The following is a 12,264-nucleotide window of genomic DNA, read 5'->3' on the forward strand; positions in this document are numbered from 1 at the left end:
TTAGGAGAATATGGCAGATTCTGGAAACAGGCATAAATGGCCCCGTTGTAGATGAATTTTCTCTATTTTTAAAATGGCTGCAAACTGCACTAGAATGTCCAGTTTACAAAATGTTGAGAATTTTGAGGATGGCTTTCTTAACTATTAATACCAATTTTATTGCCAACATTTTAAAAATTGTGATCCTACTCCACCAATATTTTGTTGAGCTGTCTTTTACCTGATTTTGTATATGAAACAGAAATTACCTTAGCAGCAATTGTTTTGAGTATCTTGGGACTTCTAAAACTCTTAGTCATAGTATGCTATTTTGATATGCAAATAAATTACATTTGTGTCAAATTAGGGCAAAGTTGATTATGTCAACTAAGTTCTTGACTATGAACAAACTAAAACACTTTTGACAGTAATCTCACTTTTGGTAAAATCTAGGCACAGCTTTTCATTAATATGTGTGGAATAAAATGTGAACTTAGTTTCTAGATTTTCAAATTCCAATACATTTTTTATATTTTCTTTTGCAGAATGTTAAAAAGAAGATGTATGGATGCACAGAAGCTTTTTTGGCTGATGCCAAATGGATTTTGCACAATTGCATTATTTACAATGGAGGTAAGTATGTGTAAGATGATAAACTGTATCATTTGATCATGAGGCCACATTATGATAATGCCACAACAAATGGCAGGCGAAGCATCCATAAATAAGAGCTTGAAATCTAAATAAGTTGAGGGATTTAAACTCCAAGAAAGAAGATATTTCTAGTTGATTTTTTCATACTGGCATGACTTAAAATATATGTTAAGTTGGTTTGCTTTGTATGAGGCTAAGTTAAAAAATGTGGTTCTGAAATGCAGAATGCTAACACTAAAAGGGACTTCTATCCAATAATTACTATTTAAAGAGAGGATTCTTTCCAAAATGTTGTGGCCATGTTATGCCTCGGTTCAGGAAAGGATGAAAGCCTTATTTTTGCAAACCGTTCTTTGTTCTGTTAGTTTTCAATATACCAATAATTTCCCTTTAATAAATATTTTGAATACCAACCAATAGAAATATTTATTATAGATTGTAGTACAAATAACATGTCTTTACAATGGAGATTTTATTAGACATCTCTGCTTATCTGTTTCCTCAGGAAATCACAAATTAACACAAACAGCAAAAGTCATAATCAAAATCTGTGAGCATGAGGTATGTATTACCTAGTTAGTTTTCATACTGTATACATATTTTCACAGTAGTAAGTTCCAATGAGACTTGCTCTCACTTTAATCAGGATTGCAGCCTTAGTATGCTTAGTATGCTTAAATTTCAGAATTCACAGACTGGCAGAATGTATTATTCTCTGCAGTAGAAAATTATGAATGACTGCTCTTCTTGCTCTGGATTCCTTCTAATAGAACAGTTGGAATAATTAAAATTGAATAACACACTCCCAACTCCTACAGTAGCTGATGTTTCTCTTTACAGATGAATGAAATCGAAGTATGTCCAGAATGTTATTTAGCTGCTTGCCAAAAACGAGAGAATTGGTTTTGTGAGCCTTGTGTAAGTAAAATCTTTTTTTAAAGTCCACACTTAATCCAGTTTAAGTTTGGAGTTATTCTTTTGCTTCTTACTTTAAATCTGTAAGTGACCTAGAGAAATCTACTTTAGTTTGTAAGTATGCATTTTTAAGCTACATTTGATGTGTAAATCCAAAAGTTGAATTTGTTCATGGTCCTCCTCCTCCTTGGCAGACCCAAGCACTCCAGCCTTTTGTGAAAAACAGGAATTTTGCTAAAACATCCAGTCCTTAAAATCAGTCTTCAGTTTTGCACTTGAGTTCAGTTTTAATTTATGTGAATTAAATGTCAAATATATGGTTTGATTGTCAATGTGCAAACTACTTCAACAGGTAACAGAAACTTAATGTAGTGGCCAAGAGTACAAGCACAGTTCAAATTCTCAGCCACTGTCTCTTGTAGGGACTTCGGTAAGCAAGCAACCGAGAATCAAAAACAGCCATAAAGAAAACGTTTTTGGGTTCCTAACAAATTTTGAGATAGGGCATTTCTTTCAGTACATATCTGCTTTGGTGAACTGAAAGAAATTTCCCCAAGCAGTCCTATTAAGAAGCATTGAAAGAAATTCATTTGTTAAATATGTTTTCTTGAAATGCATTGGGAAACCTAATCACCTGTATGGCTATCTTTCCCATTTTAACACCTTGACAAGCCCCTGTTCTCCGTCTCTTTAATTCTCCTGCCCTCTAATATGCAATACATGGATAATGGAAAAGCCTACTTTAAATGACTGTTGTAATAGAGACAGCGTCACATAGTCTGAAATAAATAATGGTTCACTGTACCCTCATTCTCATGTAACTCAAGCCAAACCTTGACTTAGCACAAACAAGTAGGCTCCTGAAACAGAGATCATACCTGCTTTACTCCTCTCCAGTCATTTTGCTGTTGTCCGGAGCTAAGCCATCGCTTTGCTCAGTATCTTGTCTGAATTCAGGCTTGTGGTTTAATGCTCTCCATACAAACCATGAGCGTTGTTCGTCTTGTTTTCATGGAGATTCAGCAAACCCCATTCCAAGCAACTTCCAGAAGTGATGCAAAACTTTCAATGTTGGGTGAGTTTTGCTAGCTATAGAAATAAAATAATTTCTAGGGCAAGCCTTCTGAATTCCCCTAACTACCACCACAAACAGGACTGAGATTTCAAGGAAAGGCAAGACAAGCATTTCTCTTCATAACATACAAAGAATGGGAAAAGTTAAAACTGTTCAATTATCTGGACAAACACTACCCTTTCTGCATAAGGAAGCTACATTGCAATATCTGAAATATGCAATCCGTATCATATCTTAAAGTATTGTCCTGCATGCCAATAATTAGAAAGTACTACATGTCTTTAAATAGTTTCTCACTGTGTGGTCTCTGTGCACTTTCCTCTAGAGCAATCCACACCCGTTGGTCTGGGCTAAGCTCAAAGGTTTCCCATTCTGGCCTGCTAAAGCACTGAGGGATAAAGACGGTCAAGTTGATGCTCGTTTCTTTGGTCAGCATGACAGGTGGGAGTTCAGTCAAAAGGTGGTTGAATGGTTCAATGACTCTTCTTTTTTAAATATATATCTATTACCACACAGTGGTTGCTATTGCATAGTTCACATGTTATTATTCTGCTTTGTAGTGCTTCATATTAGTAGCATGTATAGTACATTCCATTTCCCCATTAATTATCATATTTTTATGTCTCATACCAACTGGTTGCCACCATGGCAATGTAAGCTTACTAACCATATTTTGAATATGTAAAGTTAATCAAGATGTTGTTTTTGTATACACAACATTGAGGCAATGTTTTACTCCAGTAGCACTTACTCTCTGGGACATTATAAAGCCTATGCTAAATTTTGTGGCGGGGTAACGGATCATCATTAGATCAAACCATGTTATTATGCCTTATACACATTATGTAGTTACTCTAACATTTTAGCATCACTGTAATGTTGTTAATGGGGGGGGTCACAAAAAAGAAACTTTGTAACATAAACTTGAAAGACAAATATGTTGATGCTCCATGAGAATTTGTGTGATGTGAGGGCTCAGCCTTCATTTCCCCTTGAAACAGGAGCATAAAATTGATGGTGTGTGAATGGTGGAAGCAGCTGCTAAACTGAGTGCTGCAGCACTACAGAGCAAAGTTTCAAGGATGGCTATATTAGAACCCCTAAATTTGAAAAGACAGGGATACATGTTACATTGAGGAGAGTTACTTTTCCCCATTGCTTTCATTGAACTTGGGTGGGGACCCTGGCTTCCCCAATGACAAATCCCCACCAACTATTTATCATGCTCTATACCTGCAGAAATGCTTTGTGTATGTGCTACTCTCTCAAAAGGAGGTATGACAACATTCTTTCAAAAAAGAAAGTAATACTATTAGTATTTTACTGTGTGCCTGGGGAATCCCCCTACCCCCCACCCCACAAAGCATGCAGGAATTCCTACACTTCCTGTAGATGCCTGCTCTCACTGCCCTTTTGGTTACCATGGGGCCACCAAGTTTGCCAGTCAAAGAACTGATTGTGTGATAGTGTGGTATTCATGGTCTGTCATATGAACAGGTCTTAACAATCTAGTCCTACAACGTCATGTAAGTGCTTGTGGTGAGGTGTTTAATAAGTACAGTACATTAGTGCAGCGTTGCAAAAGACATGCCAACACTACAGGAAAATTACAGCCTGCTGGATAATAATTTCCTGATTAATTGTGACTGAAAGTTCAGTGAGAAAGTGTTTTGAATGGCTCAGTGTCCCCTTTTTTGATTCTGTCAAATGTTGAATTTACTTAATCAAATTGTTTTGAAAGCAAAACATACACCTGGAATGGTATTGTCTCAACTGCATTATGTATTGCATAGACTGGAAGTATCCTTAAGTTTGTCCTAAATGAAGGTTTCGATCTCAAACACGCATAATTTTATGCAATTCATTCATAGGATTGTTATTCAGATTCTATACATACTTGAAAGTAAGACTTAGACACAATCTACATGAAATGTAATGTCATGTCCCCTCATTATTTTACTGTCTTATATGCAGGGCCTGGGTTCCAGTAAATAATTGCTACCTCATGTCTAAAGAAATTCCTTTTTCCGTGAAAAAGACTAAAAGCATATTCAACAGTGCAATGCAAGAGATGGAGGTTTATGTGGAGAATATTCGCAGAAAGTTTGGAGTATTTAATTATGCACCTTTCCGGACACCATATACTCCCAACAACCAATACCAAATGTTGTTAGACCCTTCAAATCCTGGTGCTGGAACTGCTAAGACTGACAAACAAGAGAAAATTAAACTTAACTTTGATATGACAGCATCACCCAAGATTTTAATGAGCAAACCAATGCTGAGTACCAGTACTGGGCGAAGGATTTCCTTAACAGACATGCCACGTTCCCCAATGAGTACAAATTCATCTGTTCATACGGGATCTGATGTTGAACAGGATGCAGAGAAAAAGGCAACCTCCAGTCACTTTAGCGCAAGTGAAGAGTCCATGGACTTTATTGATAAGAATACAGGTAAGGAGGGCAGGGGGGAAAAGATGCTTCTTCAATGGCTATATTCAAACTTTATCATCATGCAGAACAAGGAAGGTCAGAAAACTGGAAGGAAATAATCTGGTGTTCATTATCAAAATACTTGTAGGAGGTATTGTTGGACTCAGGTGCAGCTCTGCTCCTAAGCATCTGCACAGCTACCTTGGGAATAATTAAAAGATTGGGTCAGAGCCAGGAAGGTTGATGCCCATGCTAATAGCAGAGGATTTGTGTTAACTTCAAGGTGGGTCAAAGGCACCTGGGAAGAGTATCATTTAGGAAAGAATCCAGAGCAATTGTTCAACAAAGGATGTCAGGTCAGACTGGCATTGCACTGGAGAACTAAGAACCAGGCAGGTGGGGCATGATCTGAGCATCTGGATCAGCAGGAACAGGTAGAAATGTGTTTCTGATACTTCGGTGTGTTGATGGGATGAAAAGAAGGATGCGTTTTTTGGTCCAGAGGGTCAGGTTTTCATACTACCTTCTCTAGGTGCAATGGGGAATATGATGTCTTGGTGTCTCCTTGGATAGGAGCTATTGTTTAAAGTTACTGGAAGTGTCATTGCAAGGAACACATCAGTGGGACTGCGTAACTTTGGGAGGGGGTGTCTGCCCCAGTATCAGCAGTGGTTTGCAAGGAAGGCACCTACAATTCACAGAATACTGAATTTTGAAAGGTAGTGCAGAGTGGCAAGTTGGGGACTAGAATACAAAGACCATTTTGCCATGGTGTTCTTTTATTTTTAGCCAGCTTTTAAAAATCTCTTCTAGAATTTAGCTTTACATGCTTACCATTAAGAGGCAAGGAAGCAACAATATCTAGCACTATAAGCTAAAAAAAAAATTGCAAAAATAGATTGTGTATAACGCAAGTTGTTTACAGACTCTTCATTTACCTCCCAGGGCTTTTTATGTGTAGTGTCAGCACAGTACTTTACAAAAAAGCTGTATTAGATCCAATATTGGTATCCTAATTTATTCATTCATGAATGTCTTCTCTCTTCATTAGGCATGGCTGAATTTTCTATTTGTTATGTTAATAACATCAGGAAGTTTTCTTAACATTTACTATTGTGCTAGGCTCTTGCATATTTGCTTAATTCTTTGCAAGAGTGACTGCTTTCCATTTTTAAAATATTACGCAACTTTTCATTTGAACATATAATATGAAGAATCTTGCTCTGCATTTAAAATTTGAATTGGAGGAGAATCAGATAATTTTTGAAGTTTATGATCATCTTCCTTTTTGGAATGTAGTCCAAGTACCCAGTAATCTCTAATCTGCTGCCACCACCTACCAAGTTACAGAGAGCAATAGGAATCTTCCTTTATTTGCTTAATTGTGCACATCAAAGTAAGCCTAAGGGGGAAATGTATTATTTCTAGAATCGACCTAGACCAGAACACATAGATAAATTTAAGAACCAGTAAACTTTATAAAATAAACAAGAAAAAATAGTTACTTAGTTATGAATAACATGTATTACTTCTAAGTCCCTTTTTCAACATCTACCCTAACTGCCAGCCTTTCACCTATGCCTTTCCTCTCTGATCTTACCTGCTCACCATATTCTCTTAACTGTCCTTTCTCAGAACTCCCTCACTTGTAACTCACTCGGATTCCTGCTTTCACTCATCTTTCCACTCATTACTCTATTACAGAAACACTCTGAACTTGAGATCTTTACCTGGGGAGCAAATTATCTTGGACTTGGTATTGTGCAGTGTATCGGTGGCATGCATTTTCAAACATAAGGGCACGTCTGGCTTTTAATTTGATTCATATATTAGGTATACTATGATGCACTGGACAAAATTGAATTTTGAGCCTGAATGTGCCATTATTTGTTCTGGTAATGAAATCCGGGTTCTGGAAAGGCATATTTTAGGCAGCAGTCCAAACCTCCGTAACTCTAGGATGAGGAGGCACCCCTCTACTTGCTTCTGCTGGCTCAACCAGTCTCCTGATAGAGGGACACTTGTGCTATTCTTGCCACCAACAGGGGTTGGACCTGATCTGTTGCCCTCCCCACCTTCTGCCACCATTGTAAGTGGGTGGGTTGCAGATATGTTGGAACTTCCAGAGAGCTGCAGCAGCAGGTTTGGATCGCAGTCTTAATGCTTTAAAATAGTCTCTTGCTCTGTGTTTGTGAGGTTTATGAAGGAAATTTGGGTTTGCCTCCAATTTTCAAGTTCCATGGACATTCAGTTCCCACTAACTCATCCTCACTATTTCATATAAAGGCACGAAAACTGGAGCAGATATTTCTATTGATGTGTATTCAGGACTGTGACCTGAAAGAATACAAACTTGGACCTGCAACACACTGCAAAATTTTGTCCTTCCACATAAAAGAAGCTCCTGCTCGGGTTCCAGCCAGCCATTCTCTCCAAACAAGGCATTTCTCCCTTCTCTCCCAGCCCATTGTTCCATTTTTCTTTTTCAGATGTCATTCTTTATTCTATAAGTACTAAGCATGCTCAGTCCTCATTGGGCTATTCATTTTGTTGCCACTTTAGTTTGCTTTTTTTAAAAAAAAAATACTTCTTCAGACCTTGGCATTCTTCCAAGAATGCTGATATCTCCTTGTTTCTCTGTGACCCTGTTTTGGCTACAGTCTTGTTGCTATTCTCCACCTGAGGTTGCTATTAGAAGAAGTGATGACATGAAGCATCTTAAATTTAAATAGTATAATGAAAGATTTCTCTGCTTTGCAAATATTAATCTAGGGTTCTTTGGCTTAACTTGCTGGCAAAGGAGCATGTTGGAATTTGATAAATACTTTGCAAGACATTCAGTTTAAACTATCTTAATAAGTAAGCAAGCAAGCAAGCAAGCAAGCAAGCTGTAAAGCCTGTAGAGAAGCTCAGTCATGTTTCAAAATAGTTCATTTTGATTTAGCAAGTTGGAACAGTGTCTTGAGAATAATATGGTATAGGAAATCCACATACAGGTGAAATTTACCAGAATCTAAGGTGGGCAGAGATAAATAGGGAAGTAGTCCTAAAACTGGGTATTTCCTTTCCAAAGTGAAAGCTGGTAAGTTGATGGTATCTGAAAGCATTCCTAACTAATTAGTTATCTATGTTAATCAACACATCATTGGTATAATTAATCTTCTTACTTGACATAATAAAAGAGAATTTGACTCTCAGTTGAAATTGTTTCAATAAATTCACAATTTTTGCACTCTTTTTATTCCAGTGCAGCTACTTAATAAGGGCCCTCATATTTTCCAGTGCTTATGCTGTGGAAGGATTAGGGATGAATCAAGCAGCCTCCTGCTTTCCTGTTTCATTTCATTTTCACTGGCACTCCTGTCCCGTCCTACTGACTTTTCTGAAAGAACATGCAAAGTCTGCATTTAATTAATACACATTTTGTATAAAATAAACATTTTTCAGTGTATTTTCTCATAAAATGTATTTTTAATGTAAAATACTGATTTTTTGTGCTCTTTGCACACCTAATCTGCAATGCAAAATCCAGTAAGTGCAAACCACAACCGGGGTGGGGGGTGGGTTCCTGTTCAAAGCAAAAATGCTACAAATCCCACAGAGTGGACCCAAGACCTTGGTCATACTTGAATAGGGGGTTTCAGTCATGTTTTGAAACGGCAGTTATGTCAATTGTCTACTTTTGTTAGCTTCTCCAGCACCAACAAGGACAGGCCAAGCAGGGAGCTTATCTGGCAGCCCCAAACCTTTCTCTCCTCAAGTCTCAACGCCTGCTAAACAGGAAAGAACATCCACTCCAGGAAGCATTCTGAATCTTAATCTTGGTGAGTTAAAATTGTCAGTACCAACTTTCATTTTATCAATGCTATTTGCTATATGAGAAGTTTCAAGGTGATTCTATGAGTGCAGAATCATAAATGTGGACAGGTACACTTTCTGTTTCCCAATTGAAGCAATTTCATTCAATTGAAGGATATTTTAAATGCTTTAAAAATATCTGGGAAAGTACATAGTTAAGCAGATACAGGATTCTGAGAACTAAATGATATTTGCTTACCTGCTCTACTACCAAAAACCATAGTTCCTTATTCTTGTATAAAACTAAATATTTCTGACAAAATCCTCTGGTCCTTGGATACCACTGGTTTTCCCAATCAGCCTCACTTCAGAAAAGCCCCCTGGCATATTTGGGCAATTTGTATAACTTTGATGGATAGGTTTTGTGAGAGCACTGACTAGGGCTTGACAAAGCATTATGCTAAGTATGCGACAGTATAAGGTTTTCACATCAGCATAATCAAGGATCAGAGCTGGACTCTTAATTCTCACTCAGTACAGCTTTGATTATAGAAGGAGTTTATACTCAATTCTACTCCTTGACTGCGAACCTTCACATCAACTTCAGTGAAAATTAAATCTGAAATTGAAATCTGATCAACCTCTGTGAAATTTAAGCAGCCTAATTGTTTCTGGGATTGCAGACATGCTTCCAAATAGTTGTTCAGCATTTATTTTGAAATGTTGTAATATATGTTGTAAATATTACCAAGTATTAATACTGAATGTGGACTGATTGAATTAGGTTTTTTCCTTGACATAAACAATTTCTGTTTAAGCTGTGTTATGTAATGAAAACACTTTTATTTAATATTCTAGATCGTAGTAAAGCTGAGATGGATCTGAAAGAGTTGAGTGAATCAGTCCAGCAGCAATCCACACCTGCGCCCCTGATTTCCCCAAAGCGGCAAATTCGCAGCAGGTTCCAGCTTAATCTTGACAAGACAATAGAGAGCTGTAAAGCACAGTTAGGTATGCACATGGTAATACCAAATTTGCATTGAAGGCATTAGAGTTGAAACATTGTTCATTTTAACATAAATGGGGGGAAATCTTAAATATGGTGTGTTGTCCATTGTGCAGAGAGTTTGGCTTGCATCTTAGCAAAACAGGGTTCAAATCTTCTTTATTTGGGGAGGCAAATGAACTTTGCTTGCAAAACTAATACTTGAACAACCTACTTCACAGAATTATTATAAGTATGGTATATAATTAGTCTGTTATAATGTATGTGTGCTCATTATTTTATATCTATGGCTTAATTCTTAAGTTTTATAAGCCTCAATAATTGTAAAGACGTGTGTGGTAGAAATATATGAATAAATAAATAGTCTTCTTTTATTCTTAGGGATCAATGAAATATCTGAAGATGTTGCAGTAGAACATAGCGACTCAGAGGACTCTGAAAAGTCAGATTCTAGTGATAGTGAATATATCAGTGATGATGAACAGAAATCCAAGAACGATCAGGAAGAAGAAGAAAAAGAAGGTGCAAGAAGTGACAAAGAATCCTTGGCCATGAAAAAAAAACCGAAACCACCAACGCCAACTGAAGAAAAAGAAGAAATTAAAAGTACAGTCTCAGAAGTGGAGAAAACAGATACCCCTGTCAAAGAAAAGGCAAATGTAGACTCTGATAAAGAAGTTTCTGAAAAGGGGAAAAGTTTGTCACATCCTACAAAAGAGAAGTTGAAAGGTAAAGATGAGACTGACTCGCCAACAGTACATCTTGGTCTGGACTCTGACTCAGAAAGTGAACTTGTTATTGACCTTGGTGAAGATCAGTGTGGGCGTGAGGGACGCAAAAATAAAAAAGAACCCAAGGAATCTCCTCCTAAGCAAGAAGGTAAAAAAATATGCTTTTTCCTGTTATGCGCATTGGCAATCTAAGATTAAGCACTTTGCTGTCTGTGGTGTTCAGTTCCAGAAATCCTGATACCTTATGTGGTGTGTGTATGTGTGTGTGTGAACGTGTGCTTCTAGAATGGGGTGGAAATAATTTTATTTTCCTTAAAAATCTAACAGTGCAGCTATTTTGAGGATTACTTCTCAAATAATATTTGCTCAATGTTGTCAAACATGCACATATAGATACCGATTTTGAAACCTTTATAGCACAAGGTTCAAATGCTGTCTTTGTATTTTCTCACTGTTTGAGCATTGAGGAAATACTGTATTTTTCGCCCTATAGGACTCACTTGTTCCCCTCCAAAAATGAAGGGGAAATGTATGTGCGTCCTATGGGGCGAAGCTATCCCCCCCCCCCAGCCTGGCAAGCTCCCAGAGCGATGCCAAAGCTGCGCGCAGCTTCACCATCGCTCTGGGACCCGTTCTGGGGGCTGGGATCGGAGGAAGCTCGGGCGTCCCCCACCCCCAGCCGCGCAAGCTCCCAGAGCGATGCCGAAGCTGCGCTCACCTTCGCCAGTGCTCTCCGACCTGCTCTGGGGGCGGGGGAAGCTCCGGCTTCCCCCGCCCGCAGCCTTGCAAGGTCCGAGAGCGATGGCGAACGTGCGCGCACCTTCACCATCGCTCTCCGACCTGTTCTGGGGGCGGGGTAAGCTCGGGCTTCCCCCACCTCCAGCCCCGCAAGCTCTGGGAGTGATGGTGAAGGTGCGCTCACCTTCGCCAGCGCTCTCCGACCCGCTCTGGGTGCTGGGGGCGGAGGAAGCTCGGGCGTCCCCCACCCCCAGCCCCGCAAGCTCCGGGAGCGATGGCGAAGGTGCGCTCACCTTCGCCATCACTCTCGGACCCTTTCTGGGGGCTGTGGGAGCCACTCTGGCTCCCGTTCTGGGGGCTGGGGTCGGGGGAAGCTCCCCCCCAAAAATCTAGGTGCGTCCTATGGGCTGGTGCGTCCTATAGGGCGAAAAATACGGTACTTGGGCTTACAGTAAAAACAGAAAGGGATCAAAGGACCACAAAGCCCCACTGTACGACCATTAACAAATCAGCTTCTAACCCATGAATATAGCTCATGCATTCCACAAGGTGCCAGAAATAGAGGCCTGCAAAGCGAATTGTTCTGCATGTTAAAATGAGCCTAGCCATAGTAACACAGGCGAACAGCATGTTTAGGTTTAGCAGACTGTGATCAGTCTGATTTCAACATAAGATACTGATGTGCTTTTCTCTAAAAGTCTCAAAAAGAAGTGTAGAGTTGAAAGGGATCCCAAGGATCATCTAGTCCAATCCCCTGTAATGCAGCCATCTCAGCTAAAGCATCCATAGCAGATGGCCATCCAACCTCTGCTTAAAAGCCTCAAGTGAATGAGAGTCCACCACCTTCCAAGGGAGTCCATTCCACTGTCAAACAGCTCTTACTATGAGAAAGTTCCTTCTCAACAAATATTTTGAAGAATAAGGTTAGAATTA

The 12,264-nt window shown here is 39.0% G+C and overlaps 1 protein-coding gene across 14 annotated transcripts in view; it reads left to right on the plus strand.

The window, feature by feature from the left end:
• Positions 1-12,264, plus strand: part of ZMYND8 (zinc finger MYND-type containing 8) — an 81,328-nt gene that overhangs the window by 52,358 nt on the left and 16,706 nt on the right. For 13 of the 14 annotated variants that reach the window (XR_014169678.1, XM_081916660.1, XM_081916663.1 and 10 more), the window contains 8 exons: positions 525-612; positions 1,139-1,194; positions 1,474-1,551; positions 2,949-3,064; positions 4,598-5,079; positions 8,748-8,882; positions 9,715-9,867; positions 10,244-10,741. Coding sequence is in view for 13 of the 14 variants with exons in the window: in XM_081916660.1 (XP_081772786.1) it covers positions 525-612; positions 1,139-1,194; positions 1,474-1,551; positions 2,949-3,064; positions 4,598-5,079; positions 8,748-8,882; positions 9,715-9,867; positions 10,244-10,741 (1,606 nt within the window). In the remaining variant the exon portion in view is untranslated. Of the gene's footprint in view, positions 1-524; positions 613-1,138; positions 1,195-1,473; positions 1,552-2,948; positions 3,084-4,597; positions 5,080-8,747; positions 8,883-9,714; positions 9,868-10,243; positions 10,742-12,264 lie in introns of those variants that run through there. The other variant, XM_081916661.1, reaches the window with a different exon arrangement.

This window comes from Podarcis melisellensis (assembly GCF_964234715.1).
Source record: "Podarcis melisellensis genome assembly, chromosome: 6".
Classification (NCBI taxonomy): Eukaryota; Metazoa; Chordata; class Lepidosauria; order Squamata; family Lacertidae; genus Podarcis; species Podarcis melisellensis.